Source organism: Haliotis cracherodii, unplaced genomic scaffold (assembly GCF_022045235.1).
Source record: "Haliotis cracherodii isolate W230 unplaced genomic scaffold, xgHalCrac1.p SCAF_12, whole genome shotgun sequence".
In the NCBI taxonomy this organism is placed as follows: Eukaryota; Metazoa; Mollusca; class Gastropoda; order Lepetellida; family Haliotidae; genus Haliotis; species Haliotis cracherodii.
In genome coordinates, this window is record NW_027266267.1 from 42,396,392 (window position 1) to 42,423,683 (window position 27,292).

General features: G+C 39.2%; 2 protein-coding genes across 2 annotated transcripts; one reads left to right on the forward strand and one right to left on the reverse strand.

Moving 5' to 3' along the window:
* Positions 1 to 318: 318 nt before the first annotated feature.
* On the reverse strand, positions 319 to 15,663 carry LOC139457911 (TLC domain-containing protein 5-like). The gene is made up of 4 exons (XM_071239252.1): positions 15,587 to 15,663; positions 6,529 to 6,726; positions 2,743 to 2,838; positions 319 to 1,231 (listed from the first exon to the last, which is right to left on the reverse strand). The coding sequence occupies exons 2-4, from the start codon at positions 6,716 to 6,718 to the stop codon at positions 549 to 551; spliced, it is 969 nt and encodes a 322-aa protein (XP_071095353.1). The 5' UTR covers positions 6,719 to 6,726; positions 15,587 to 15,663; the 3' UTR covers positions 319 to 548.
* A 219-nt stretch (positions 15,664 to 15,882) lies between these two features.
* On the forward strand, positions 15,883 to 26,300 carry LOC139457408 (uncharacterized). Its single transcript, XM_071238808.1, has 4 exons — positions 15,883 to 15,951; positions 18,211 to 18,450; positions 22,287 to 22,403; positions 26,197 to 26,300. The coding sequence occupies exons 2-4, from the start codon at positions 18,219 to 18,221 to the stop codon at positions 26,298 to 26,300; spliced, it is 453 nt and encodes a 150-aa protein (XP_071094909.1). The 5' UTR covers positions 15,883 to 15,951; positions 18,211 to 18,218.
* Positions 26,301 to 27,292: the final 992 nt, after the last annotated feature.

Below are 27,292 nucleotides of genomic sequence, written 5' to 3' on the forward strand. Positions count from 1 at the left end.
TACGGCGTGTCAGTTTGAAGTGCGAGGAAAGTGATGCAGATCTTAGTCTTTGGGCAGATAGTGTAACTATTAACTACAGTGCACCAAATAACTGGTGATTCATTTTTTGGCGTTTTTATCGTATTGGTGAAATTTGGTGCAAAATGTCGTAATGACTCTGCCCAGATCGTACAGACCTCTGACATTATACCACAGGGGTCATACCCATGAGCTGGAACCATGCAGTGACACCGTCTTAAACCCAAGTTAAGGCAGTCTAACTGAAAGGGTTTCACAGTGACATGAAGCATTACAGTAAGAAACATCACTCAATAGTTGTCAAAGATTTGATCCCAATGTGTCGGAGATCAATAATGCTGGCAATAATCCAATTTGAGCATAGTTCATAGATATACCAAAAAACATTCATGTTACAAAATGACAGCCCAAAAATTAGTCAAAAATATTTGGAAATTCCTGTAAAGGTTCCTCAACAAATGTTGCTTCTGTGTTGATTTTGAATGGTCGACGTAATCCTGTTCAAGGTCCAGAGACAACAAGCAAGTGTGTCACACGTTTTTCTTGTCCGCCTCGGGCACCAGACAGGATATGTGACTGTGAACAATTCCGTTGATGATCCCGTCACTTCCTTCTGGCGATGGCGGCAGCGGCTTTCCGACCCGCAAATACCCGTTAGGTTTCTTCAGCTCTCCCTGAGATGGAATGTCTTCCAGTGATTCTGAGTGCGAACATACCTTCTGACCAACTAATATATCTGCTGTCTGTGTCATTTCAGAATTACCTGACACCGTTTCATGTCTCGAATCTGACTTGGAAACAACAGAACTGCCATCGTTTTTCCTTTTCCTCTTCCACGCATTCCACCGTTTTGTGTATTTCTTGATGGCATACTGAACAATAGCTATCCAGAACACCCAACCAATCGCGTATATACACACGCCGCCTAATCGGCCGAAGAAGTCAGTAGGCTGTTGAAAGTAGCTGTACAAAAGCACTGACCCCACCCCTATCCTCAGCATGCCAAAGGTCCCCATGAACAATATGTCCACGATTTCTCCAACGATCGTGTGGTATTGTCCCGTCTCACGGAGAAACCAGCGGAGCTGCAACAGTGGGTTGGTGAGTTCAGCGCCACAGATGGTGGCGACCAGCTCGGTGCCGTACTTCCCTGCCACCAGGGTGACGGTCAGCCCAAATATACTGAGGGCATGATGGGCCATCATGGCTGGCCCTGAAACATGAGGTAACTATGGTAACCAAGCATGGAATGGTATATTATTAATAACCCAATGTCATGCATAATATTTGCCTGTAAAGAGGGATAATGATGTTTACAATAGCTGTTATCATAATTAAAAGAAAATTTATAAAAAGAAAGATATTTTGGTACTCATAGAAATAACATCTTCCCGAGGCAAGAGAGTTAACTGACTATAAAAGTCCAGTTTCCACCCTTGCCGAACTAAGCTGGTATTATGGAGTTACATCTTGGCTGGACTAACGAGTCTATGCATAGTCCAATCAAAATCGTGCACCGAAATCAAAATCCGGTTCGTAAACTGTCGTGCAGATTTCGGTCGATTGAAGGATTTGCAAAGCATGGGCACCGCTAACTCGTTGTCAACAGATATTTTCTAAATCTTTTCATGCTTTTAATCAAGGTGCTCATGTGATTTGATGCACTTTGCGATGTTAGGACCGTTTTATCACAATATAGATCTTGATTATCGATCAGATCGTCTTGACTGGCGCCGCCATTTTGTTTCAAGTAATGGGATAGGATTGGTCCATAGGAGAGGCTCAGAAGGGACATAACTCATAATAACCACTGGTGGCGCTACAATCAAGCCCAGGAATTCCAGCCTAGTTCGGCAAGGGTGGAAACTGGACTTTTAAAGTCAGTTAACTCTCTTGCCTCGGGAAGATGTAGAAATATATGTTTTTCCCTAAGACTTATGAAAAAGAGATAATCAATGTACAAATTGCAAGCATGATACCAAAGAAAAGTAGAGCTAATCACAAATATTCAATATAAGAGAGGTGAAACTCTGTGAAATCAGATTTTTTTTACTCCGATACAACACCTCTCTGCTTGAAGATCAGAGGACACCTCCATAGGAGGTCGTGTCAGCTGAACTTTCTGATGGGACACACAACCTTGAAATATTCAGACCAGCATATCTAATTTTGGTATCTGGTGAGTGAGTGAATGAGTACTGTTTTACGCTGCTTTTAGCAATATTCCAGCAAGATCACATCAGGGGACACCAGAAATGGACTTCACACATTGTACCCATGTCGGGAATCGAACCTGGGTTTTCGGCGTGACGAGCAAACGCTTTAACCACTTGGTTACCTGACCGCCCCTTCTGGGCTTTCGAGACAACGATGCATGATTGAGATATAATGAGGTAGTTGGGACCGGAGAACAGGGACGAGATATCGGTACATTTGAGATAATAGTGTTTGATATAACTAGGTTCGACTCATGGTGAAATGAAGCCGATTTGTTATAGAAAGCTGACATCTGATTGGCTCAAAGTCACATATTTCTATAACATTGTCATTCAGATTTGGTGGTCAAAGATCACTTGGGCTTTACCTGGCACAACCTTCTATGAAGGGTTCCTCAGACGACATCGTAGTGTAGTATCGGAGTAAACAATATCATTTCAAAGACAATAAAGGGAGGTAATCTCAAAAAAATTGTTTATCTCCCCTTGACAACACCAACATACTAACCCTCGGTTTTGAAGTAGAGACACCAGGAGAAGTCGAAGATGAAGTAGCCAAGGCAGATGGACGTAGTCAGGTACTGGAGTGGTGTGTTCGGGCCTCCTGTGGTCGACAAACACGATGATGTAACTTATGACAAGCGTCAAACATCGATGGGGGTTTAAGAATAATTAGGAACTGGAATATATACCGTAATCGACGTAATAAGCACCCAGGACGCTCTCAAAATTAGAAATAGGGGGCTCTTATTAGAATATTATTTGGGTGGAAAAAAGAGAGTTGAAAGATAGATTTCGTGGTTTATGCTGATACACTGAAATGTTTACATGCGACAGATACATTTTTCCAGAATTTCATTGCCCATAATTAAGAATGCATTTAACACACAAGTGCCTACTATACGCGAATAAATAAGTCTTGTGTACATTTATCAATCGGGAGGAGTGCTAATTGGGATTGTTCACCTGCCAATATATTAGCAAATATCGCCAAGGGCGCTTATTAGAGCGAAGCGCTTATTACGTCGAATACGGTACTCCTGGGAGTGATTCAATGTCAGAAGACTTCTAACAATACATTCACATACAATGATCACTTAGCAGATTCTCCGAAGAAAACTTCCATCTGATATTAAGTGGCAGTGTATGATATTGTTTGGCAATGATTGTGGCTGTGTTACATTGCTTCTGTTGAGATTCGGTAGACGCTTATTGCATTGTTTTTGGACATGGATCAGTCGTTACTGTTTAGATGCTAGTGTGGTCTGTTAACTTTCAGCTCGGTGTACCATGAATGTTGATAGTATTTTACTGAAAGTTGTGTTATTTTCTAGTGTTGCTAGACTTGTGAGGTCACTGTATAGAAATTTCCAGCAGCTGGTTAGACTATATGAGGGAACAAGAGCACGTTGGAACCAGCTTTCATGTGAGGATAGCTCATCATCCCTTACTCCCTGCCTTGCCCATCTCAGAAGCTTGACTACTGTCGCCGCTGGGTGAATATATTTTAATATCACTGACTTTTGCTATCACCACTGTATATTTGTATCAGATAATGACTACTACCATCATATAATATATTGCCATTGTATATTGTACAACCACTCTATTGTTTACTGCCATCGTAATTGCTGTACAGTAATCAGTACAATGCGACATTGCACTATTTCAGCTACAGGGTGAGACACTGCACTATTTCAAATACAGGGTGAGACTCTGCACTATTTCAGCTACAGGGTGAGACACTGCACTATTTCAGCTACAGGGTGAGACACTGCACTATTTCAGCTACAGGGAGAGACTCTACACTATTTCAGCTACAGGGTGAGACACTGCACTATTTCAGCTACAGGGTGAGACATTGCACTATTTCAGCTACAGGGTGTGACACTGCACTATTTCATCTACAGGGTGAGACTCTGCACTATTTCAGCTACAGGGAGAGACTCTACACTATTTCAGCTACAGGGTGAGACACTGCACTATTTCAGCTACAGGGTGAGACATTGCACTATTTCAGCTACAGGGTGAGACACTGCACTATTTCAGCTACAGGGTGAGACACTGCACTATTTCAGCAACAGGGTGAGACACTGCACTATTTCAGCTACAGGGTGAGACATTGCACTATTTCAGCTACAGGGTGAGACATTGCACTATTTCAGCTACAGGGTGAGACACTGCACTATTTCAGCTACAGGGTGAGACACTGCACTATTTCAGCTACAGGGTGAGACACTGCACTATTTCAGCTACAGGGTGAGACACTGCACTATTTCAGCTACAGGGTGAGACATTGCACTATTTCAGCTACAGGGTGAGACATTGCACTATTTCAGCTACAGGGTGAGACACTGTACTATTTCAGCTACAGGGTGAGACATTGCACTATTTCAGCTACAGGGTGAGACACTGCACTATTTCAGCTACAGGGTGAGACTGCACTATTTCAGCTACAGGGTGAGAAACTGCACTATTTCAGCTACAGGGTGAGACACTGCACTATTTCAGCTACAGGGTGAGACACTGCACTATTTCAGCTACAGGGTGAGAAACTGCACTATTTCAGCTACAGGGTGAGACACTGCACTATTTCAGCTACAGGGTGAGACACTGAGACACAGCACTATTTCAGCTACAGGGTGAGACACAGCACTATTTCAGCTACAGGGTGAGACACTGCACTATTTCAGCTACAGGGTGAGACACTGCACTATTTCAGCTACAGGGTGAGACACTGCACTATTTCAGCTACAGGGTGAGACACTGCACTATTTCAGCTACAGGGTGACACACTGAGACACAGCACTATTTCAGCTTCAGGGTGAGACACTGCACTATTTCAGCTACAGGGTGAGACACTGCACTATTTCAGCTACAGGGTGAGACACTGCACTATTTCAGCTACAGGGTGAGACATTGCACTATTTCAGCTACAGGGTGAGACACTGCACTATTTCAGCTACAGGGTGAGACACTGCACTATTTCAGCTACAGGGTGAGACACTGCACTATTTCAGCTACAGGGTGAGACACTGAGACATTGCACTATTTCAGCTACAGGGTGAGACACTGCACTATTTCAGCTACAGGGTGAGACACTGCACTATTTCAGCTACAGGGTGAGACACTGTACTATTTCAGCGACAGGGCGAGACACTGCACTATTTCAGCTACAGGGTGAGACACTGAGACACAGCACTATTTCAGCTACAGGGTCAGACACTGTACTATTTCAGCGACAGGGCGATACACTGCACTATTTCAGCTACAGGGTGAGACACTGCACTATTTCAGCTACAGGGTGAGATACTGCACTATTTCAGCTACAGGGCGAGACACTGCACTATTTCTGTATTTCTGACAGAGTGTGTTTCTAACAGAGCGTATTTCTGACAGAGTGTATTTCTGACAAAGTGTGTTTCTGACGGAGTGTTTCTGATGGAGCATATTGCTGATGGAGTTTGTTTGTGAGGGAGTTTATTACTGTGTATTTTTGATGGAGCGTATTTCTGATGAGGAGCATTTTTGACGGAGTGTGTTTCTGACCAGGTGTTTTTCTGACAGAGTGCATATCTGACGGAGTGTGTTTCTGATGGAGCTAGATCTGGTAGAGTGTATTTCTGACGGAGTGTATATCTGACGGAGTGTGTTTCTGATGGAGCATATATCGGGCAGAGTGTATTTCTGACGGAGCGCATTTCTGACGGAGTGTGTTTCTGAATGAGTGTATATCTGGCAGTGTGTATTTCTGACGGAGTGTATTTCTGACGGAGTGTGTTTCTGACGGAGTGTATTTCTGACAGAGTGTGTTTCTGAATGAGCGTATATCTGGCAGAGTGTATTTCTGACGGAGCGTATTTCTGACAGAGCGTGTTTTTGACGGAGTGTTTCTGATGGAGCATATATCGGGCAGAGTGTATTTCTGACGGAGCGTAGTGTTTCTGACGGAGTGTGTTTCTGAATGAGTGTATATCTGACGGAGTGTATTTCTGACGGAGTGTATTTCTGACGGAGTGTGTTTCTGACGGAGTGTATTTCTGACGGAGTGTGTTTCTGAATGAGCGTATATCTGGCAGAGTGTATTTCTGACGGAGTGTGTTTTTGAATGAGTGTATATCTGACGGAGTGTGTTTCTGATGGAGCATATATCTGGCAGAGTGTATTTCTGACGGTTGTGTACATCTGACGGAGTGACGGAGTGTTTCTGACGGTGAGTATCTCTGACGGTTGTGTACAACTGACGGAGTGACGGACTGTTTCTGACGGTGAGTATTTAAGTTGTCATCCCGACCTGCATGAGTGAAAGGCCAGGGTCCCTGGATGAAGCTGCACCAGGCCGCTAGTGAGGTGATGAGGAGGGCGTGGATAGCGGTGACGGAGCGACAGTGCCACTCACAGCGCCGCCCAGGGTTCAGTCGACACAGCAGCAGGTACAACAGCGTCCACAACCCTAGGCAGCACAGCACCAGCAACAGCGTCATCGTCACATCTGAAACACACAAGCAGGCCTCAAAGTTAAAGTAGCCATATGGCTACAAATACTTTTATTCTAGGTAGCCACAGCTAAAATTAAGAAGTCAGGCCAATATTATAGGTTCCCAAATACATTTGAAATTATCTCTTAAAGGCATTTTAATCAAATTCCTATAACAATATGAAAAAGTCATGGCATTTGTCCTGGAATCATACATGAGTGAGTGAGTTTGGTTTTACGCCGCTTTTAGCAATATTACAGCAATCACGGCGGGGGACACCAGAAATGGGCTTCACATTGTACCCATGTCGGGAATTGAACCCGGGTCTTCCGCGTGACGAGCGAAGGCTTTAACCACTAGATTACCCGACTGCCCCAATTCGTACGAGCCACACATAGTTCGTAAGCCATTCTTAGTTGAATTTTCTTTTCACAATATTTTTAAAAGAATTATGATTTACTTTCGACTGTCACCAGTTTTACGGTTTCTCCATGTCTTTACATGCGTCCATTGGCTCGGAATCATGTCAACCATCACTATTACAAGTTCCTGAGTAACTGGCATCAAAGTTTTCACTCACAACTTTTGGTGGTATAATCGAAATGTTCATTGACACAGATGAAGAATGCGGTTATACAAATTCCATTGCAATCGGAAAAACTGGCCATCGAGAAAGCGGCATTACAGATGTCAATTAAGTTATTTGTTTCTGTGTCTACTAATTTGACCAAATAAACTTCAGTCGCCACTAGATAAAGGTATCCATTTGGCGACCTCTCAATATTTTATAGTAGACAAAATCAAAGTTAGGTCGCGTTGGTGACCGTTTTAGTTGCAACTTTGGCGCCTGCAGACACCAATCTTCGCAGGCTGTGGCCATACAGTCTGTCCTCATGCTGTCTCCATAGGAAAGGTGCAACACTTGGTCTCCATCATCAATCTCACAGCCCAAACCTATGAACCTGCTGTCATATTTCAGTGGATAGAGAACAAGGACTGCCCTGGTACATTAATATACCATATAAAAGAAGGATTTCTCTGGTACTTTAATATACCATATAGAAGAAGGATTACCCTGATACCTTAACATACCATTTAAAAGAAGGATAACCCTGGTACTTTAATATACCATAGAAGAAGGATTACCCTTGAACTTTAATATACCATATCAAAGAAGGATTACCCTGGTACTTTAATATACCATATAGAAGGATTACCCTGGTACTTTTATATACCATACAAAAGAAGGATAACCCTGGTACTTTAATATACCATATAGAAGGATTACCCTGGTACTTTTATATACCATACAAAAGAAGGACAACCCTGGTACTTTAATATACCATATAGAAGGATTACCCTGATACCTTAACATACCATATAAAAGAAGGATAACCCTGGTACTTTAATATACCATAGAAGAAGGATTACCCTTGAACTTTAATATACCATATCAAAGAAGGATTACCCTGGTACTTTAATATACCATATAGAAGGATTACCCTGGTACTTTTATATACCATACAAAAGAAGGATAACCCTGGTACTTTAATATACCATATAGAAGGATTACCCTGGTACTTTAATATACCATATAAAAGAAGGATTACCCTGGTACTTTAATATACCATATAGAAGGATTACCCTGGTACTTTAATATACCATATAAAAGAAGGATTACTCTGGTACTTTAATATACCATATAGAAGTAGGATTACCCTGATACCTTAACATACCATATAAAAGAAGGATTACCCTGGTACTTTAATATACCATAGAAGAAGGATTACCCTGGTACTTTAATATACCATATAAAAGAAGGATTACCCTGGTACTTTGATATGCCATATAGAAGGATTACCCTGGTACTTTGATATACCATAGAAGAAGGATTACCCGGTACTTTAATATACCATATAGAAGAAGGATAACCCTGGTACTTTGATATACCATATAGAAGAAGGATTACCCGGTACTTTAATATACCATATAGAAGAAGGATAACCCTGGTACTTTGATATACCATATAGAAGAAGGATAACCCTGGTACTTTAATATACCATATAAAAGAAGGATTACCCTGGTACTTTGATATGCCATATAGAAGAAGGATTACCCTGGTACTTTGATATACCATAGAAGAAGGATTACCCGGTACTTTAAAATACCATATAGAAGAAGGATAACCCTGGTACTTTGATATACCATATAGAAGAAGGATTACCCTGGTACTTTAATATACCATATAGAAGAAGGATAACCCTGGTACTTTGATATACCATATAGAAGAAGGATTACCTGGTACTTTAATATAACATATAGAAGAAGGATTACCCTGGTACTTTGATATACCATAGAAGAAGGATTACCCGGTACTTTAAAAAACCATTTAGAAGAAGGATAACCCTGGTACTTTGATATACCATATAGAAGAAGGATTACCCGGGTACTTTAATATACCATATAAAAGATTGACATCATGAGCATTGATCCATGCAATTGGGATACAATGACATGCATGAACCAATTCATGATCCCGTTAGCCGCCTCTTACGACAAGCATGGGTTGCCTGTAAGGGCAAACATGGGTTGCTGAAGACCTACCCCGGATCTTCACCGGTCTCAAAGTAATGCAGATCTTAGCTGTTAAACCAAACACTCTCACTCAAAACTGACCTGTCAGTGAACTCACGGCACTGTGAACACAAAGGCTTAATGGGCCTGACGGTTTACCCCTGCAAACTTCTGATACAGATACAAAACACATGGAATCCGTGATTAAAACACATACATAATACATCATTGATATGTACATCACCATTACTGAGCTAAGTTATTCTAAAATGATGAAGAAATCCTAAATATGCAGAGCCACTTAATTAACTGCATATCATTTTAATCTGCAATGTAATAAACAGTGGTATCATGTTATAGCCATGATAAATAAATATTGCAATGTACATTAATTATTTTAAAACTGTTCATGTCATGTCTGCACTTGAACTGTTGATGTGATTCACATGACACATGTTTGGTAGGACTATGTATATGATCCAGGAATGACCAGGATTTACCTCAACCTACTCAGAGGCAGACATTCCAACTTCAGGGTTCAAAATTAACAGTCCACTAGTGAGTGAGTGAGTTGGGTTTAACGCCGCTTTTAACAGTATTCCAGTTATATCACGGCATGTCAGCTTAATGTGGGAGGAAAGCCCGAAGTGATGCAGGTCTCAGACGTTTACCACTTCGATGAAACCCACGAGCACGGGTATGGTGCTGACAAACCTAGAAACATAATCGGGGCAAACCGGGATTCGAACCCACAATCAAAGGTTTCTAGCGTGCCCAAGGGACGTTTACTCTGCACAGCACTGGGCCACACCTGCCCCCCCTACTAGTCAGAAACTAGTAGAATTAAAAGTGGACTAATAGCCTTTCCATGCGAACTACCAGTTTTATCATTAAATAGACGACATCTCTGTTATGTCTAAAGCAAACAATTAATTATTTTGGAGGACAAGCGAAAAAAAATAATTTCTTATTTTCCAACCCTGTAATTCAGCCACAGTGTTAGTACAAATTCCCAATTCGAATTAAATCATTCTCAGTTCATTAAAGTACATTAAGAAAATTCCAATCTCATTAAAATCAGATCTTAGTTCTTGCTATCGCTAAACAAAGATCTAAGGACATCCCATTAGGGGTCACGTCAGAACGACCTTTCATACAACCAATCAAAGCGTTGCTTACCAGATCATGAAAAAGACAGTCAAAATGTGTTTTCTAATCATGCAACCTTGAAAACATTAACACGGGGTATTCCAAACAATAGTTATGGCCCGTATGGCTCATTCCGTCCAAATTATCGTCTATCTCTCGCTTCAATGGGATAAATAAACGGAGGAGGCGTTGCACAGTATGTGGGAAGCATTGCTATACAATCTCAACCATATATTAGACATTCCGGAATGTTCATTTGTTTAGTTCCAGCATAGTCTGAAATGGAAGTCGCCAGATTGAAACAAGTGCCATAAAGCTGGAGAAAGCTGCTTTCTCATTGGCTGATATCGTCTTCTTGGTATTCGTTTCAGTGGTCGTTCTGATGTGACCCATAATAGGATGTCCTCAGATCTTTGTTTAGCGGAAGCAGGAACTTAGATCTAATTTTAATGAGGTTGAGATAATTTCAGTTTTCAACAAAATAATGATTTTGTTCCCAAGTTGACTGTCAAGGGAGCTTAGTCTGGAATCCTACATACCGTGTTCGATGAAATAAGCGCCCCGCACAAATAAGCGCCTACGGCGATATTTGCTAATATATTGGCTTGAACAATCCCAATTAGCACCCCTTCCGATTAATCAATGTACACAAGACTATTCATTCGTTTATAATAAGCACTCATGTGTTATGTGCCCACTTAATTATGGGAATTAAATTCTGGAAAAATAAGCCTGTCATACATAAACATTTTAGTCTGTCAGCATAAACCACAATATTTATCTTTCAACTCTCTTTTTTTCACAAAAATAATATTCCAATCAGAGCCCCCTATTTCTAATTTTGAGAGCACCCTGGGCGCTTATTACGTTGAATACGGTAAATCCCTGTGTGGTGTATTTCATCACGTAAAGAAGGGGATGACAACATCCTTATGGTTGGAATCTCCAAATCTAATGACGTATCTTTATATTTAACATCAACAAAAATATTTTAACAGTAGCAAACATTTTCATGAAAAACAAGAAAGAACGACTTTAAACATGGAAGCAAGTTACCATGGTTACAGCAGTTGTTTCAAAAGCCTTCATGATAAATATACCTCAGTATCATATCACAAAGTTGAATTTTAATATTAAATGACTGTGAAGAAGAAGGTTTAATGGCCCCTTGGGCACAATACAAGTATATTATACTTACATTTTCTGAAACATGCAACACAAGACATATTGTGGAAATGCAGACAGGCACTACATGTCATCGTCATGGTTACTGAGATTTAAATCAGCACTTTTTCAATATGCACATTGCGGATATTTAGGGATTCAGATCATTTCATTTTCTAGGACAGTGACCATTTGTCATAATAACAAAATCTGAAGATTTAGAACAAATTTGGTTATGACAGAGAATGTCCTATCATAAGTTGACAAAGTCATGAAAATGTCAAAATCACTGGCTATTTGGGGCGGTCGGGTAAGCTAGTGGTTAAAGCGTTTGCTCGTCACGCCGAAGACCCGGTTTCGAACCCCAACATGGGTACAATGTGTGAAGCCCATTTCTGGTGTCCCCCGCCCTGATATTGCTGGAATATTGCTAAAAGCGACATAACCAAACTCACTCACTCACTGGCTATTTCTTTTGTAAGTCAGTGTATGCTTGACAGACAACTAGGACGAGGAATTCATCCTTGACAGAAGGTGTTGTATATAACAGGTGAGGTGAAAAGGGGTTTAATGTCGCATCCAAGATTATTGCAATTATATAGCAATGTGTATGCACATGTGTGTGTGTGGTTACTTGTACTACTCCGGTCTGATGCCGATTTATAGTGCTAGCACACTGAGATACCATGCTGTAGTTTAACATGAATACCCCTATTTAGACACAGTATACTGACACCAAGCTGACCAGTCCCTGTTTTAGCCCCTTAATGCCGAGCCCCAGACAGGGTAAGAACAAGTACCATCTTTAAACGTCTTTTGGTATGACGTGGATGGTAATCGAACCCTGGACCTTCCGCTCTCAAGGTGGACGCTCTACCACTAGACAAGGGAGGCGGACTTGTACATAACAGGCACAGTCTCATTCTGCTTTCCACTTTCTACTATCTGCCTTCATTATTCTTTAGTCAGTACTAAAGTACTAGCAGTACTACTAGTACAGTCAACCCCAAACTAACAATCATATAATAGAGTTTATGTTAAAGAAGGAAAAATAGTTTCCTACCTGAGTTCACCGTGTCACTGAGTCGATGTATATATCATGTACATAATGTAGGGCTTAGCTACATGCCCGATACAAGAGTTTACCTGATCATTCAGACCTTACATGTCACCTGTTATCAGCAATTGGCCTTAGGCTATAAACAAAACTATAGATGTTCATCCCTGGCTGCCTCCGTACCACACAGCTCTCCTCAAATTATTTTATAGTCAGGTGCCATCTTGTTACCGTCCATTACTCTTTTTCTTTGTTTGTTGTTTAACTCAACACTCAGTAATATTACAACTATATGACAGCAGTCTGTAAATACTCGAGTCTGGACCAGACAATCCAGTGATTGACATCATGAGCATCGATCCACGTAATTGGGACTGATGACATGCATCAACCGTCCATTACTCAAGTCAAAAACATGATCAGTCACATGACATTACAGACAGGAAGTTTACAAACAGCAACCGGAACATCATCGGTGTATACGATTGTTCAGATGCAAAATTATAATCAGATAATGTTTAATCAAAATGTGCATAAGTGAAGAAGTAAGTTTGGAGGTATGTTTCATTGAAGAATTGACAATGTTTGGCACCCACTCTATGAAGGAACTCACACAAAGTAAAGGTCAATTTTTATAATTTTCATAGCACTATTTTATACCTCGAGTGATGTACCGTATTCGACGTAATAAGCGCCCCGCTCTAATAAGCGCCCACGGCGATAATTGCTCATATATTGGCTAGTGAACAATTCCAATTAGCACCCCTTCCGTTTGATCAATGTACACAAGACTTATTTATTCGCTTATAATACGCACTCGTGTGTTATATGCACCCTTAATTATGGGCAATTAAATTCTGAAAAAATATATCTGTCGTATATAAACATTTCAGGCTGTCAACATCAACCACGAAATTTATCTTTCAACTCTGTTTTTTCCACCAAAATAATATTCTAATAAGAGCCACCTATTTCTAATTTTGAGAGCGCCCTGGGCGCTTATTACGGCGAATACGGTATTATACAATTTCATTTTGTGAATGTGACTTGTTTACACTGATAGCCATACAACACTGCAACATAGAGTAAAATAGTTCATAAAGAGGAGAGGCGACAGAGCTCTAGATAAGCTTTTGGTTTTGTGGATATTTTACCCATGCATTTTAAAATCATTGGGTATCAGTAATTCTACCTGGGTATTCAAATTTCTGTTACCCACTAGTTCTTACACGTGGGTATTTAAGTTAAATATTTAAAAACACTATTCATCTAATCCCTGCAAACTGGTGTCGTTTGGGTTCGAGCGCTTTATAGGACTAAAAAATACCGCGATACTTCAACAAGAAAGTGTGATGGCAAATGATGTAACTGTCATCATTGAGTGGAGTTTGGCAAGGTTGACGGAATGTCCGTATATAATTTCAAAATAAGTTGCTGATTCCCTAATCGAATACTCAGGGTTACTCCACATTTGATGATACGCACAAGTTTTATTTTTGTTGCGTAGCTGTAATGTTCGTTGTGTATTTGATACGCTTGAATTATATTTCACTGCATATTTCTGCATTTCTGGAGCTCTGCGGTGACATGAGTGAATGTATGCTCCACTTGCTCTACAGGAGCATCTCTTTTACAAAAGTCAGTGACATTGACCGCTTGTCATAAAATATTGAAACCAAATACAGGACATCAAAATGGCCGACTTAATATACTTGACGGGAGAAATTTCCGAAGTTGTTAAAAAATGAATCTGTAGCAATTACAAGTTTTAGTCATCATTCATAAATTGGCCAGTCATTGAAAGGTGATTATAAAGATGTGCCAAATAGATTCTGAGGTGAATTTATAGATTGCTGTAGACTGTTCCTGCCATTTCTAGATGCAGATCAAGTAGTGTGGATGTACATTTCTTTGTTTTATTTACTAGAATAGGGAGAGGCGAGTATGTTCTTGAACAGACATGCAGTCAAACTCTCTGACTTATTCCAGTGTGTGCTAAAATGCTAAGATCAAAGACTTTAAATCGGAAACAACACTTCTGTATTTAGTCTTTGAGGGAATTCCAGGGGTTTCCCCAGGAAAGTGGAGGCAGTCCGTCAGTGTTTACATTATTTCAAGAATAGAATCTCATGAATAAAGTATGAACGTCAAAATGTGTTGTTCATACACTTTTTAGCGTCAGTTTCAGACCTCTCGACCAATGGAAAAGCTGCATATCATGTAAACTTCAAATAAAATCAAATTACATATTGAATATCTTACCTCTCGTAGCATGATTTGTAACATAACTTCAGTGGCAAGTGGCAAACACTTTCATGTCTTCAGTGCGCTTTGAAGCGTCTACCTTGATTACGTTATATAGCATGTGGTTATGTATTGTTTAGGGGCTCAAAAAGAGGTGAGGTTCGAAAACATGTCACATGGGGATATAAACATATTTACAGCAACATCTCGGCAAGTCAAGTGGTTGTAAGCAATGGCAACAGTTAACTTCATTTATTGTATTAAGTTAATTTAAGATGACAATACTGCGTTTGTCATGGGGTCTTATCATTGCATAAATGTAGCCAACTTGTTTCAAAATAACAGGATCTCTTACTAGCCTAGCTAGTGGAGGGAGTAGGGAACCTTTAGCTAGTTTATTTGCCATTTCAAAGTTTGTAGGCTTTTTTCAACGTCGGATGTGAAGCGTAGAACTAGACTCGACATACAGTGTAGTCCAAAACAGCAACAATCATTATCAGCTAAAATGGCCATTTGATTTGCAATAACACGCGTTTTCAGCTTTGAAATCTGCAGTTCTACATTTGGCTATCGGCTCATTGAACATAATTCTATTCTTATGGTTGATCAATTTAAGATCAATGACGAGACCTGAATGACAAAGTGGACATTCTATGAAGCAAATATGGTGTCATGTTTGGCATTACCTGTAGATTAGAACCAAATAACGCACAAGCTGTCGTGAAAGCAACAAGTTTGTTTTCTATATGGAGGCTGCCATTTTGCAAACACTGATTAAGTTTGCTTGACTCATTGGTTGGTCGAAAATGAACATCCCAACAGTTTTTATCAAGATTTATTATTTACAGATGCTTAAATTTACCAAGATCTACTTTATATTGAAACCTTATCTTGATTGAAAACATTGTAATAATATTATTGTTTTTTAAGAAACACATTTTCGCTGCTGGTCTATAAAATATTGTGACGTCATTGTCAATAACGGGCGTTAACCTGGAAACACAGATACAAATATTGTGGTGATAATTCACACACCTCTGAATCAATGATGGTAAGTGTGTATTTACATCCATTTATCTAGAAGACTGCGCACTTGTGTGGTTGACTTTGTTTTGCGTGTCATCATTCATTGTCATAATCCCGCAGATAGCTTATTTAGGCGGCATATTCAAAACTCAAAATAACACTCCAACTCTCATGATTCCCCCACTCACAATTGACAGTGTTATTACACGGCCTAATGCGACTCGTTACGATATATTCTTTATTTTCAGAACACCTTCTATCCCTACCAACACAATTCGCAGTATAAACAGTATTTTTATTACAATATTTTCAAAGAAATTGACATGTTCACAGTCTGAATCCACAACTGCACAAGGATTTTCTTACCAAATTCTTTTTCATATCTGTCAAGTTGTAAATGACAAAGCTCTTTTTGTATATTGATTACACAATAATAGACAAAATCTTTGTTTATTTCTGTCACCAAGTATAATACTGTGTATATTTGCCAAAATTATCACAATTCACTTTAAAATTTTTAAGAATTGAACGTCAGTTTGGATGGGTTCATTGAAGTGTGAACGATTTAAAAGCGCTGGTTAAACTGTGTGAACCTCCGAGCTTGCGAATTCCACCTGTATCCCCCCTCCAAAAGTAATATATGTCGATTGTGCCGCTCAATCCTTTTAATTATATTTTATTTTTGGATGGGGGATAAGGGCGGAAGTCTTACCGTAGTAAGAACGGTTTCAACCTTGGTCATTGATAAAATGAAACAACACTAAATGGCGCCCACCCTCTTACTGAATTGTTTGATAGGCATTACATAGAAGTTGACAGATGACAAAGTAGAGACAGTTTATGGACAAATTATCCATAAATTGTCTCTACTTTGTCAAGAATGCAGTTTACCGACCACGAGTAGTGGGCTTGATACACAGATGCATTGGTGGTTTCTTACTTCTTGATCACAGTCGCACACTAAGTAAAAAACATTGATTTTTACCTTACATGTTTTCTTTAATAACTGTTAAACCAAACACCAATTTGTAGCGAAAATTATTAGTAGTGAAAAGATAAATATTTTCATTCATCGCACCATCCTTGACATTATCGACTGTAAATCGTCAATGTGCAATGGCTTACACACCACAAAAAAAAGTACACGCAAGTGTCGTGATACATATCAGATCGTGAACAAGGTATCGTGATACATATCGGATTGCACAGTTGGTGTATCGTCCAGGCACCTACGTTCACTATCTGCCATTTTGGTAAGGGATGTAGGGATGTGCACAAGCTCCTTCCTTTAAAATGAAAGTTTTTCAGATGCCATTTTTTGCTGCCCCTCTCCTCTGCCCAATCCCCACATCAAAGTTAATAATGATGTTTGGTTTGTTGAAATGTGGCCCCGATGGAAGTCGTTGATAAGGTTGTCACACACCATTATGAAACTTCTATATTCCAGTACTTTTATGATGTTCAATTTTCAATGTTTATGGATTGAGTTGACATTCTATTTTGAGGTCTTATAGTAAACCATACAAATGAAAGCAAAGGAATGTTTTCTACTTATGTTGAGCTTTGTTGCCCTTTTTTCAAATCGTAAACGCAGTTGCATGTGACTACCATATTCAACGTAATAAGCGCCCACAGCAATATTTGCTAATGTATTGGCTAGTGAACAATCCCAATTAGCACTCCTTCCAATTGATCAATGTAAACAAGACTTATTTATTCGCTTATAATATTCGTGTGTTATATGCACCCTTAATTATAGGCAATTCAATTCTGTCGTGTATAATACACACAGACTTTTCTTTTGTATCATATCAGGCTGTCAGCATAAACCACAAAATTTACGATCAACTCTGTTTTTTGTTTTTTTGTCACCAAAATTTAATTCTTATAAGAACTCCCTATTTCTAGTTTTAAGAGCGCCCTGGACGCTTATTGTGTCAAATATGGTATATTAGAAGCCTGAAACAAACATGGCAGATATACCGTTTTCGACGTAATAAGCGCCCACAGCAATATTTGCTAATATATTGGCTAGTGAACCGTCCCAATTAGCACTCCTTTCCGATTAATCAAATTTATCTTTCAACTCTGTTAAAAAACAAAAGAAAATAGTATTCTAATTAAAGCCCCCTATTTCTAATTTTGAAAGCGATCTGGGTGCTTATTACGTCAAAAACGGTAGGTGTCCGGGGAAAAGCATCTGTACCCCAATACTTTCACAGCCCCCTCCGCATGTTCATCATGAATATTGCCAATGTTCGATTAAATACTTTGTCTTCAACAGATTCTACCATGAGTTCTCCCTATAGTGAGCACCATAAACACAGAATACATTCACCGAATCAACGACAATCACCCTCTGGCACCATGAACGTTGCAGAGAAAACGTACTGGCGGAATAAGCTGCCCCTCGGCTTCCAGTATTACCTGGAGCGTATGGCACGCAGCATCATCAGGGGGATGCCGGAAAATGTGTATGAATTTGCGGCAGTCTACCTGGAGGAAAAACTTGTCGAGAGAAATGGTGAGTTGGTCTGAATATTCCCTTGTTTGAAAGAAATAGTACACACACATACACACCAATGTCATCAATAAAATCCTGCAGAAAGCTGAGTGGAAAAATGTAGCATTCCATTCAAATGTCAGAGCTACAGATAAGCAGTGTATTTGCATAAAATACCCCCCCCCCCCCCCCCCCCCCCCCCCAAAAAAAAAGAAAAAGAAAAAAAAAGAAGAAGAAAATAAATAAATATTCAAAACACCAATTACTTTCAATTAACTTGCATACAGAAATGCATGCATTAAATGAAAAACTCGAATGTATAAAAACAGCTCGTGTAAATACCCAATGAAGGTTTTGCAGCATGTGTACTAAGGAGCAAACTTCTGAAACACAATTACGAGCTAATTTACTTTCCAAGTCAAGCTTATTTTTTTAGAACAGTTATATACATCTAAAACATTTTTTCATTTTTTTAAAATCTTCTTCAGATAAAGATGCTGAAGCAATGTGATGCAGTAGACATGACATCACAGTTCATGATAGAGTAACGTCTAGGGATGTCACGATTCATCAATACATCGATGAAATGATAATATTCTCAAACGACTGGACACGCGATACACACTTACCTGTATCTATTCAAATAAACAACCACAAGATATCATCGTTGTGTCATCTGGGCCATATTCCGATCTAACAGGGTGGTCAGAATCTGTGACTCGGTTGATGGCATAGCATCGTACCCCAATGGTGTGGATCTTTATATTATAGCTAAAATGGATAGAATTATCATTAAATTTCTCATGTTATCAGAAAAGAGCGGGCCACTGTAACTTGATAATGCCCTCATATTGCTTGACGATGGGCCATTATCACGCCCGTTGTTAGGTGACGGATAGGAAAGGTGACGTCACGTTCAATAGTGATGTCATCTGGTTTGTTCTATGGCGTTTCCATATTTGTAAAAGTGGGTCAGTGAAATACGAGTTGATTGCACTAAATGTTTCAAAACCGATACTGTTTAGTTTTATTTGATTACAAACTCTATCCATTTTAGCTATAATAACGGTAATGCTATTTTTCAGGGTATTATCATTTGCAGAAGCCCTCGGTCTTTTCAACTGGAAGACCTGGGGCTACTGCAAATGGTAATGCCCTGAAAAATAACGTTACCCAGATATCAATCACTGGATTGTCAGGGCCAGTCTCAATTATGAACAGGCCATCGTCACATCAGTAGAATATTGCTGAATGCGGTGTTAAACAACATGCACATCCCCTGGGCTAGTCTTAAAATCCCCCATGTCACGTGATATATTGTTTCATAACAAAAATTCACTATATAACTATATGGTTACACTACAAATTTAAGTCTCTAATGTTCACATTTCTTCATGACTATGAACACATTCCTTCTGACTTACATATGTTTGAACAAAGCTAAAACTTCAGTAAACTTCAGTGTATGCATGACCATATTGTTTTCTACTTATATCTAAATATTCTGCCAGGGCTACTGTCAAACTATTCCCAATCGGACATTTTGTACCTATCCCTTGACACCAACAGCGGGTACCCGGGTACGGTAGGGTAATAGGGGTGTGGGTACCCGGGTAGTAAATTTGGACTCGTCCCAGTCCTTCAACCTACTCTATCAACACTGTGATGTGGTCATATATATCTGCCAAAGCATGGTCTTAGGTAGACTTGACACTGCTGGCGGACGAAACAGATTGTAGGATTCTAAACTGAATGAAGCCTGCATGTATGACATCATCCAATATTTAATGACATACCGTATTCGACGTAATAAGTGCCCAGGGCGCTCTCAAAATTAGAAATAGGTGGCTCTTATTAGAATTATTAGAATATTTTTTTATTGTGAAAAAATAAATTGAAAGATAAATTTCGTGGTTTATGCTGACAGCCTGAAGTGTTTATGTACGACAGATATATTTTTCCAGAATTTAATTGCCCATAATTAAGGGTGCATATAACACACGAGTGCGTATTATACACAAATAAATAAGTCTTGTGTACATCGATCAATCAGAAGGGGTGCTAATTGGGACTGTTCACTAGCCAGTATATTAGCAAATGTCGCTGTGGGCACTTGTTAGAGCGGGACGCTTATTACGTCGAATACGGTAATGTTTTTTTATTCTTGGGTGAAGTCATTTCTGTCTGAGAACTGTTTGAAAAAACAAAGTAACCTGAATCTTAATACTGAGTGTGTAAGGCACATTTTCAGATGTTTTACTGATATTGTTCTTCTTCTCAAAACCTTCTGTTGGCAGCCTTTAAAATTCACACTCGTCCACTGGCCTGTGACCATTGTGTCAATGTCATTAAAATCAGATCTCCGTGCTCGCTACCACAACACAAAGACCTGAGAACATCCCATTACAGGTCACGTCACAAGGACCTTCCGCAAACTTTTACAGACCAATGAAATGACAAATAAGATGTTGACATTAGCCAGTTTCTTTGAGCTGAATGGCACTAGTTTCAAACTGTCTCATTCCATTCCAGACTACGCTATATATATATCAATTCAAAATTTCAAAGCTGAACAAAAGAAAACTTTGGAATGTCTAAGAGATGGCTGAGATTGTTTGGCAGTACTTCCCATGGGCATGAATGTCTCTTCCGTTTCAAATGTTTATAACATTGAAGACAGAGATAGACGATGATTTCGACGGAATCAGTCATACAACCTGTAACATCATTAGGAATATCCTGTGGTAACTATTTTAAGGTTGCATGATTATAAAACATATTATATTTTATACAACCTGTGTAATGTTTATGAAAATCTTGCTTCTCCAAACATATCTGTTAGGGCATCAGATACAGGTGTACTTCATTACATCACTTTCCTGATCTGGTACGCTACGCATCGATTGTTCAGATGAAAGGTCATAGTGACAAGATGCGACACGCAGTGGAATGTCTTCAGATCTATGTTTAGCGGTAGCGAGAACTAAGATCTGATTTAGTGAGATTGAAATTATGCTGTGGTAGTCCTCATTGACGAGTTGTATTTGATGGCGATAATTCCAATCTCATTAAAATCAGACCTCAGTTCTCGCTACCGCTAAACAAAGATCTGAAGACATCCCATTAAGGGTCACGTCAGAACGACCTTTCATCCAACCAATCAGAGCATCGCTTACCAGATTATGAAAGTGACAGTCGGAATGTGATTTCTAATCATGCAACCTCGAAAACTTTAACTCTGAACGATAGTTAAGGGTTTAACAACTGAATCCATACAATGTAGACCATCTATTAGCCATTCCAGAATCTTCTTTTGTTCAGGTTTCAAATTTGTAATCGAGAATTTGTCAAAATATGTTTCGAAGCGTATTTGAAATTAGTGTCGTGAAGCACGAAAAAGTTGCCTTCTGATTGGTCATTCCATTGGTCGGTCAAAGTTTCGGCAAGGTCTGTCTGACGTGACCCGTAATGGGATATCCTCAGATCTTTGTTTAGATGTAGTGAGAACAAAGATCTTATTTTAATGAGATTGGCGATAATTCTGAACCAGTTCCCAATGGCCAAATTGGTACTGAATAAAACTGAAGGGAAATGAAAACATAGTGACCATTTTTGTTTCATTCAAGCAGGACTAGCTACACACTTTGAAGATTAGTAAAATAAGGACCCTTCACATTCTCTTAAATGTTTGATAGGATCATTTGGCATTTTTGTGAAATGTGATGGGAATCTTAAAACTTGAACAGCGTTTAAACAAAAGTTTAAAGAAGAAAGTGAACTGATTGAATCTTAAGCCTGCCTGTATGCATCCTTCCCACACAACATTCACACAACTAGATATGTTTCTCATCCTTCAGCTGAGATCCAGCGGCTGCCCGATGTTACGTACTTTGACAGACTGAAGAAGAAGCATGCCCCTCCACCATCAGAAGAAGATGACATCTCTGAGAGGGAGGGATCTCTCCAACAGACAGGTGAGAAACACACATTATCTTCCACGCCACCAACCTCCTGGTGTACAGACAAGCTTACAGTTATAGGCAAATGCTTTGATCATCTCACTGTGAAGAGTTGCACCTTTAGGAATTGTTTGATCATGGGGTCAGGGCCCTGTTCAACATTGGTCGTAAGCCTATGATAAAGTATGGGAGTGACGACCAACTTAGCGCTAAGATCACTTTGTGGAACAGGTTCCTGGGCCCTGTTCCACAGTGCTAAGACGATCGTAACTCCCATATATTAACATACACTTACGACAAATGGAGTGCTAAGATCCCTTTGTGGAACGCACCCTGATCCCAGATTCACACTTGTTTATATATTACCCAGTTCACATGCACATTTACTTATGTAAGAAATGTTCTACATGTGTAACTATACATACGTGTGTATGTGTAAATTTACTATGCGTTCACATGGAAATCAACTTAGGTGTGAAAATGAAGTTGTAAATTGTGTAAGGCATACGTATTCGTCAGTCTGTTTACAACTTTCAACACAAAACAGGTTGTTTTCCAATCAAAGTTGAGTGAGAAGAGAGTTGTTTCACTGAAAATGTTCGCATGAAGCAACATGTGTTTGATTTAATTTGTACACAAAGTTATGACTCATTGAAACCAGAAGAAAACACTTTCTGCTCAACTCTGTATATATGTACACATAAAAGTTGACAATTTGTTTTGTGTCGGCAAAAGAACAGATATTGATTAGATCATCCTCTTACGTTCACATTGCAACATATACACACAGAGCAAATTTATATGTACATTTGCAGACATGATGCAAATTTGCTCCTGGTGTAAACATACACACATGAATAAATGCGTTCACACAACAAGTATACTCACATGTGTTTCTACACACATGTATATGTATAGAGGGGCATGTGAACAGGGTATAGGATTCTAGGTCTGTCAGCCCCGTACCGTGCATCAGTTCAGGTATTCTTTCAACATTAAGTTCACAAGCAGTGATATGAAGTATCGTTCAAAAGCGACCTTAAGCTCAAATCACTCATTCACTCATTTTGTTTGAGAGGGTGAGGGTCAAATGCACACTCCGGCACAGTGATGACTTAGCATAACACCACTGCCACAGGCTAATTTGCATATCACGTGACCGGACTTTTCTCTTGTTTGTAAACAAACACGCTTTTTTTTCAGAAAATAGAATAGAACTCACTAATGCAAGTATTTAGGGGCACTTGGCATATTGTTTTGCATAATTATATAAATATGCTACTACAACTGTGACAGTGAGTTGCATGACAATACATATTTATACATCAAAGTGACCGCATCGCATGCTCTCAGTGGGGCTTCGATGACAGCACGTGGAGCCGTACAACCAATGTAAACATAGGATAGCTACGCAAATGGAAATAGTTTTCACGATTTAGGATATTTTCTCAATGAAAGTTAACCATTTCATGACATATGTTTATCTAGATATGAGACTTGTCAAAAATGAAACAGATTAAAAACATATTCAATATCTTGAATGGACGGTGTATGATGTGACACATCGTCACATGGCGCTGGCCTGTGGCAGAGGCACTATGCTGGCCGCATGGAGCTCTGGGTAAGAGAGAGGGTCAAATGCTAACCATGGAAATACAGATGTAGGGCCAAGTTACAACTGTGAGCGTGCCCTTGAATCTGATCCTGTATATTTACATATATCACTGTGCTAGAGTGGTGTCAGCACCCAAGTTAACAGCCAGAACATAACGATTGATATCTATATCTACATGTATAGCAGCTGTGCTTCTTCTTAGAAATAGTCGTGTTTGTGGAGACAGTGTCAATATTTTTGATGACTAATACCCTGCTCCGGGAAATACACTTCAATCTGATTAACTCAATTTACCATCCTAATTTCGCCCTTATTTCTAGTAGCTTATGGCATCTGAGATGCAGGATGAAATCTTGTGATGTACCGTATTCAACATAATAAGCGCCTCGCTCTAATAAGCGCCCACAGTGATATTTGCTAATACATTGGCTAGTGAACAAAACCAATTAGCACCCTCCCAACTGATCAATGTACACAAGACTTATTTATTCGTGTAAAATACACACACGTGTGCTATACGCACCCTTAAATACGGGAAATTAAATTCAGGAAAAATGTATCTGTTGTGTATGTACTTGACTACTACTTGTTGGTTGGTTGGTTTGTTGTTTAACCCGCACTCAGCAATATTCCAGCTATATGGCGGCGGTCTGTAAATAATCAAGTCAGGACCAGACAATCCAGTGATTAATATCATCAGTATCGATATTGGGATTGATGACATGTATCAACCATCGTCAGCGAGCCTGACCACCCTTTTACAACAAGCATGGGTTACTGAAGACCTATTCTACCCCGGAATCTTCACGGGGTGACAAGTACTTGTACAATGTTATAGTTGCCAGTACCCAAGTATTTGGAACTTGACCCTGTTCCATAAAGCGATTGTAGCGCTAAGATGATCTTAACTCCCATTATTTAGCATAGGCTCTATGATCGCTTTGTGGAACGGGGCCCGGGATCAGAAGTATGTGTAAGTCAGTCCATTTTTGTGGGTCTGATACACATCCATGCAAGCATATCCTCTTTCATGTTTTCAACATTAGATGTAGATTTTGGATCAATATTGACAATCAATCAGTACTTAAATATATATGTCATGGAAACACAGATTGTGTTTTATAGTCAGCAAAATCTGTCGATATTTATGAGGTCAGTGTCACACAAAACTGGCCAGGTCACTACAACCGGAGGATGGATCTGAGAGGATGGATCTGGTGTATTCGATTTGATTAATAAAAAGTTGCAGAAAAATGATTCATGCATTTCTATGGAAGTGTATTAGTGCCACAGTCTGAAAGAAAATTATCTACTTAGACAATACTTTCATCTATCAATGAAGGTGATTGCTTAAAAACTGCTTGTCGTAAGAGGTGACTAACGGGATCTGTTGGTCAGGCTCGGTGACTTGGTTTATGCATGTCATCGATCCCAATTGTGTGGATAGATGCTCATGATGTCAATCACTGGATTGTCTGGTCCAGACTCGATTATTTATTTATAGCTGGAATATTGCTGAGTGCCAGTGAAAAGAACAAACCAACCAACCAACTTAAAAACTGTTAATTTGATTAAATGTTAGGGAGAATGTTGGCCGTCTATTTTCATTTGGCCTTTTGCAACATACTGAGACCATTTCAAATTTCAAATTTCAGCACTAAAATTAAAACAACTGCATAATTACCCTCAGTGATTCATAGGATGATGGCAAGTATTAGTTTCTCAAATTTTTCATAGTTTGAGTGAAACTCATGTTTTACGGTACTTTTACCTCTTACATCTAATAATTTCTGTATTGGAGAAATCATGAGAATCAACACAATCGAGTTATTCCTCCGACTTAAACCATGTTAAGGTTGATACATAATTTTGCTAAAGCTTTGAATAATGACCTATAGTTGTTTGGAGAACATTTTGTGCTCTCCTCTCTTTATTACGGTTGTAAGAGAGTGCGGTATGTGTCCTTCTTTAGTAACTTCCACACATTGAAATGAAGATTTACTTTAATCAAAGTTTAGATAGTACAATGTACCCGAATACAGACATTTTAAGGTAGGAAGTCAAACAAGTTGGTCGTGACTAATTAAGCCAGAGATTATGTAAACTAACCTGAGACTATTAGTAACTCGAGAAAATATTGTTACACAAGTCGATAATTTGATGTACTAGTAGATGATACTGTCTTCTACCTAGATTATAATATCATAGACGTTGATGAGAGTATCTTCTACGTAGATGTGAGTAGTATCATCTACGCAGATGATAGTATCATTGCTTCGATACAGATCTCCAGATAACTTTTTGAGTAATAAAGTTTTTACTCTAGGGTTTCTATTTTAATTGGGTTATTATATTTTCATTGGGTAACCAATATTTTTTCACTCATCAATTCATCACTCTATTGGGTTTTTCCCCAAATTAGTGAAGATTTTAAGATTTAAAAAAAATGAAATGTTTTAGATGTATATATATAGGCTTGACTCGGAAAGTAAATTAGCTTGTAATTGTTTCGGAAATTAGCTCCTTTGTACGCATGCTGAAAGAGCTTCATTGGGTATTTACCTAAGCTGTTTTAATATACATTTTAATTTTTCATTTAATGCATGCGTTTCTGTACGCATAATTGGGTTTTCAATGTTTTTAAGGGGTATTTTATGCAAATACGCTGCTTATCTGTAGCTCTGCTTCCATAGATATCTGAATAATCCCACATAGGTAATCTATATCCTTGATGTTGCATTCTAATGAGGCATCATTCATGTTACTGTTTGAGCACAGTGACCGAATGCTATTGGAAATTAACTGTACTTTTGTATTTGCAAAAGTCGGAGACTTAAGCTTGATTCTTTCAGTCAGCTCAGCTGACAAGAGATTATGTATTAACACTAACACCTTTTGAAAACAGTGCCAAAACACGGGGTTGGGCTATGAAACACTATGTGACACACCATATGCAGTGGTAGAAACTAACATTTTTAGTCCACTAGTCCTTACAATGATAACATGGGGCAAAACCCTTAAATATGGCAAATTTCTACTAGTCCTTATGATACCTTAACTATTGGACAGTTTGGCAAGGACTACAGGACTAGTGCCAATTTCTAACGCTGATATGAGGTCAGAGACACATGCTTGTCAACCATTGTTACAATGTTGATAGACTTAATGTCTTTTGTTTATACAGTGAGACCTCATTTATCTGGACAGTAGAGTCCCCAATAAAGTTGTCTGTATTAACAAAATTCAGGATTAACAAATTCATGGGTACGTAGTACAGTCATGTTTATCA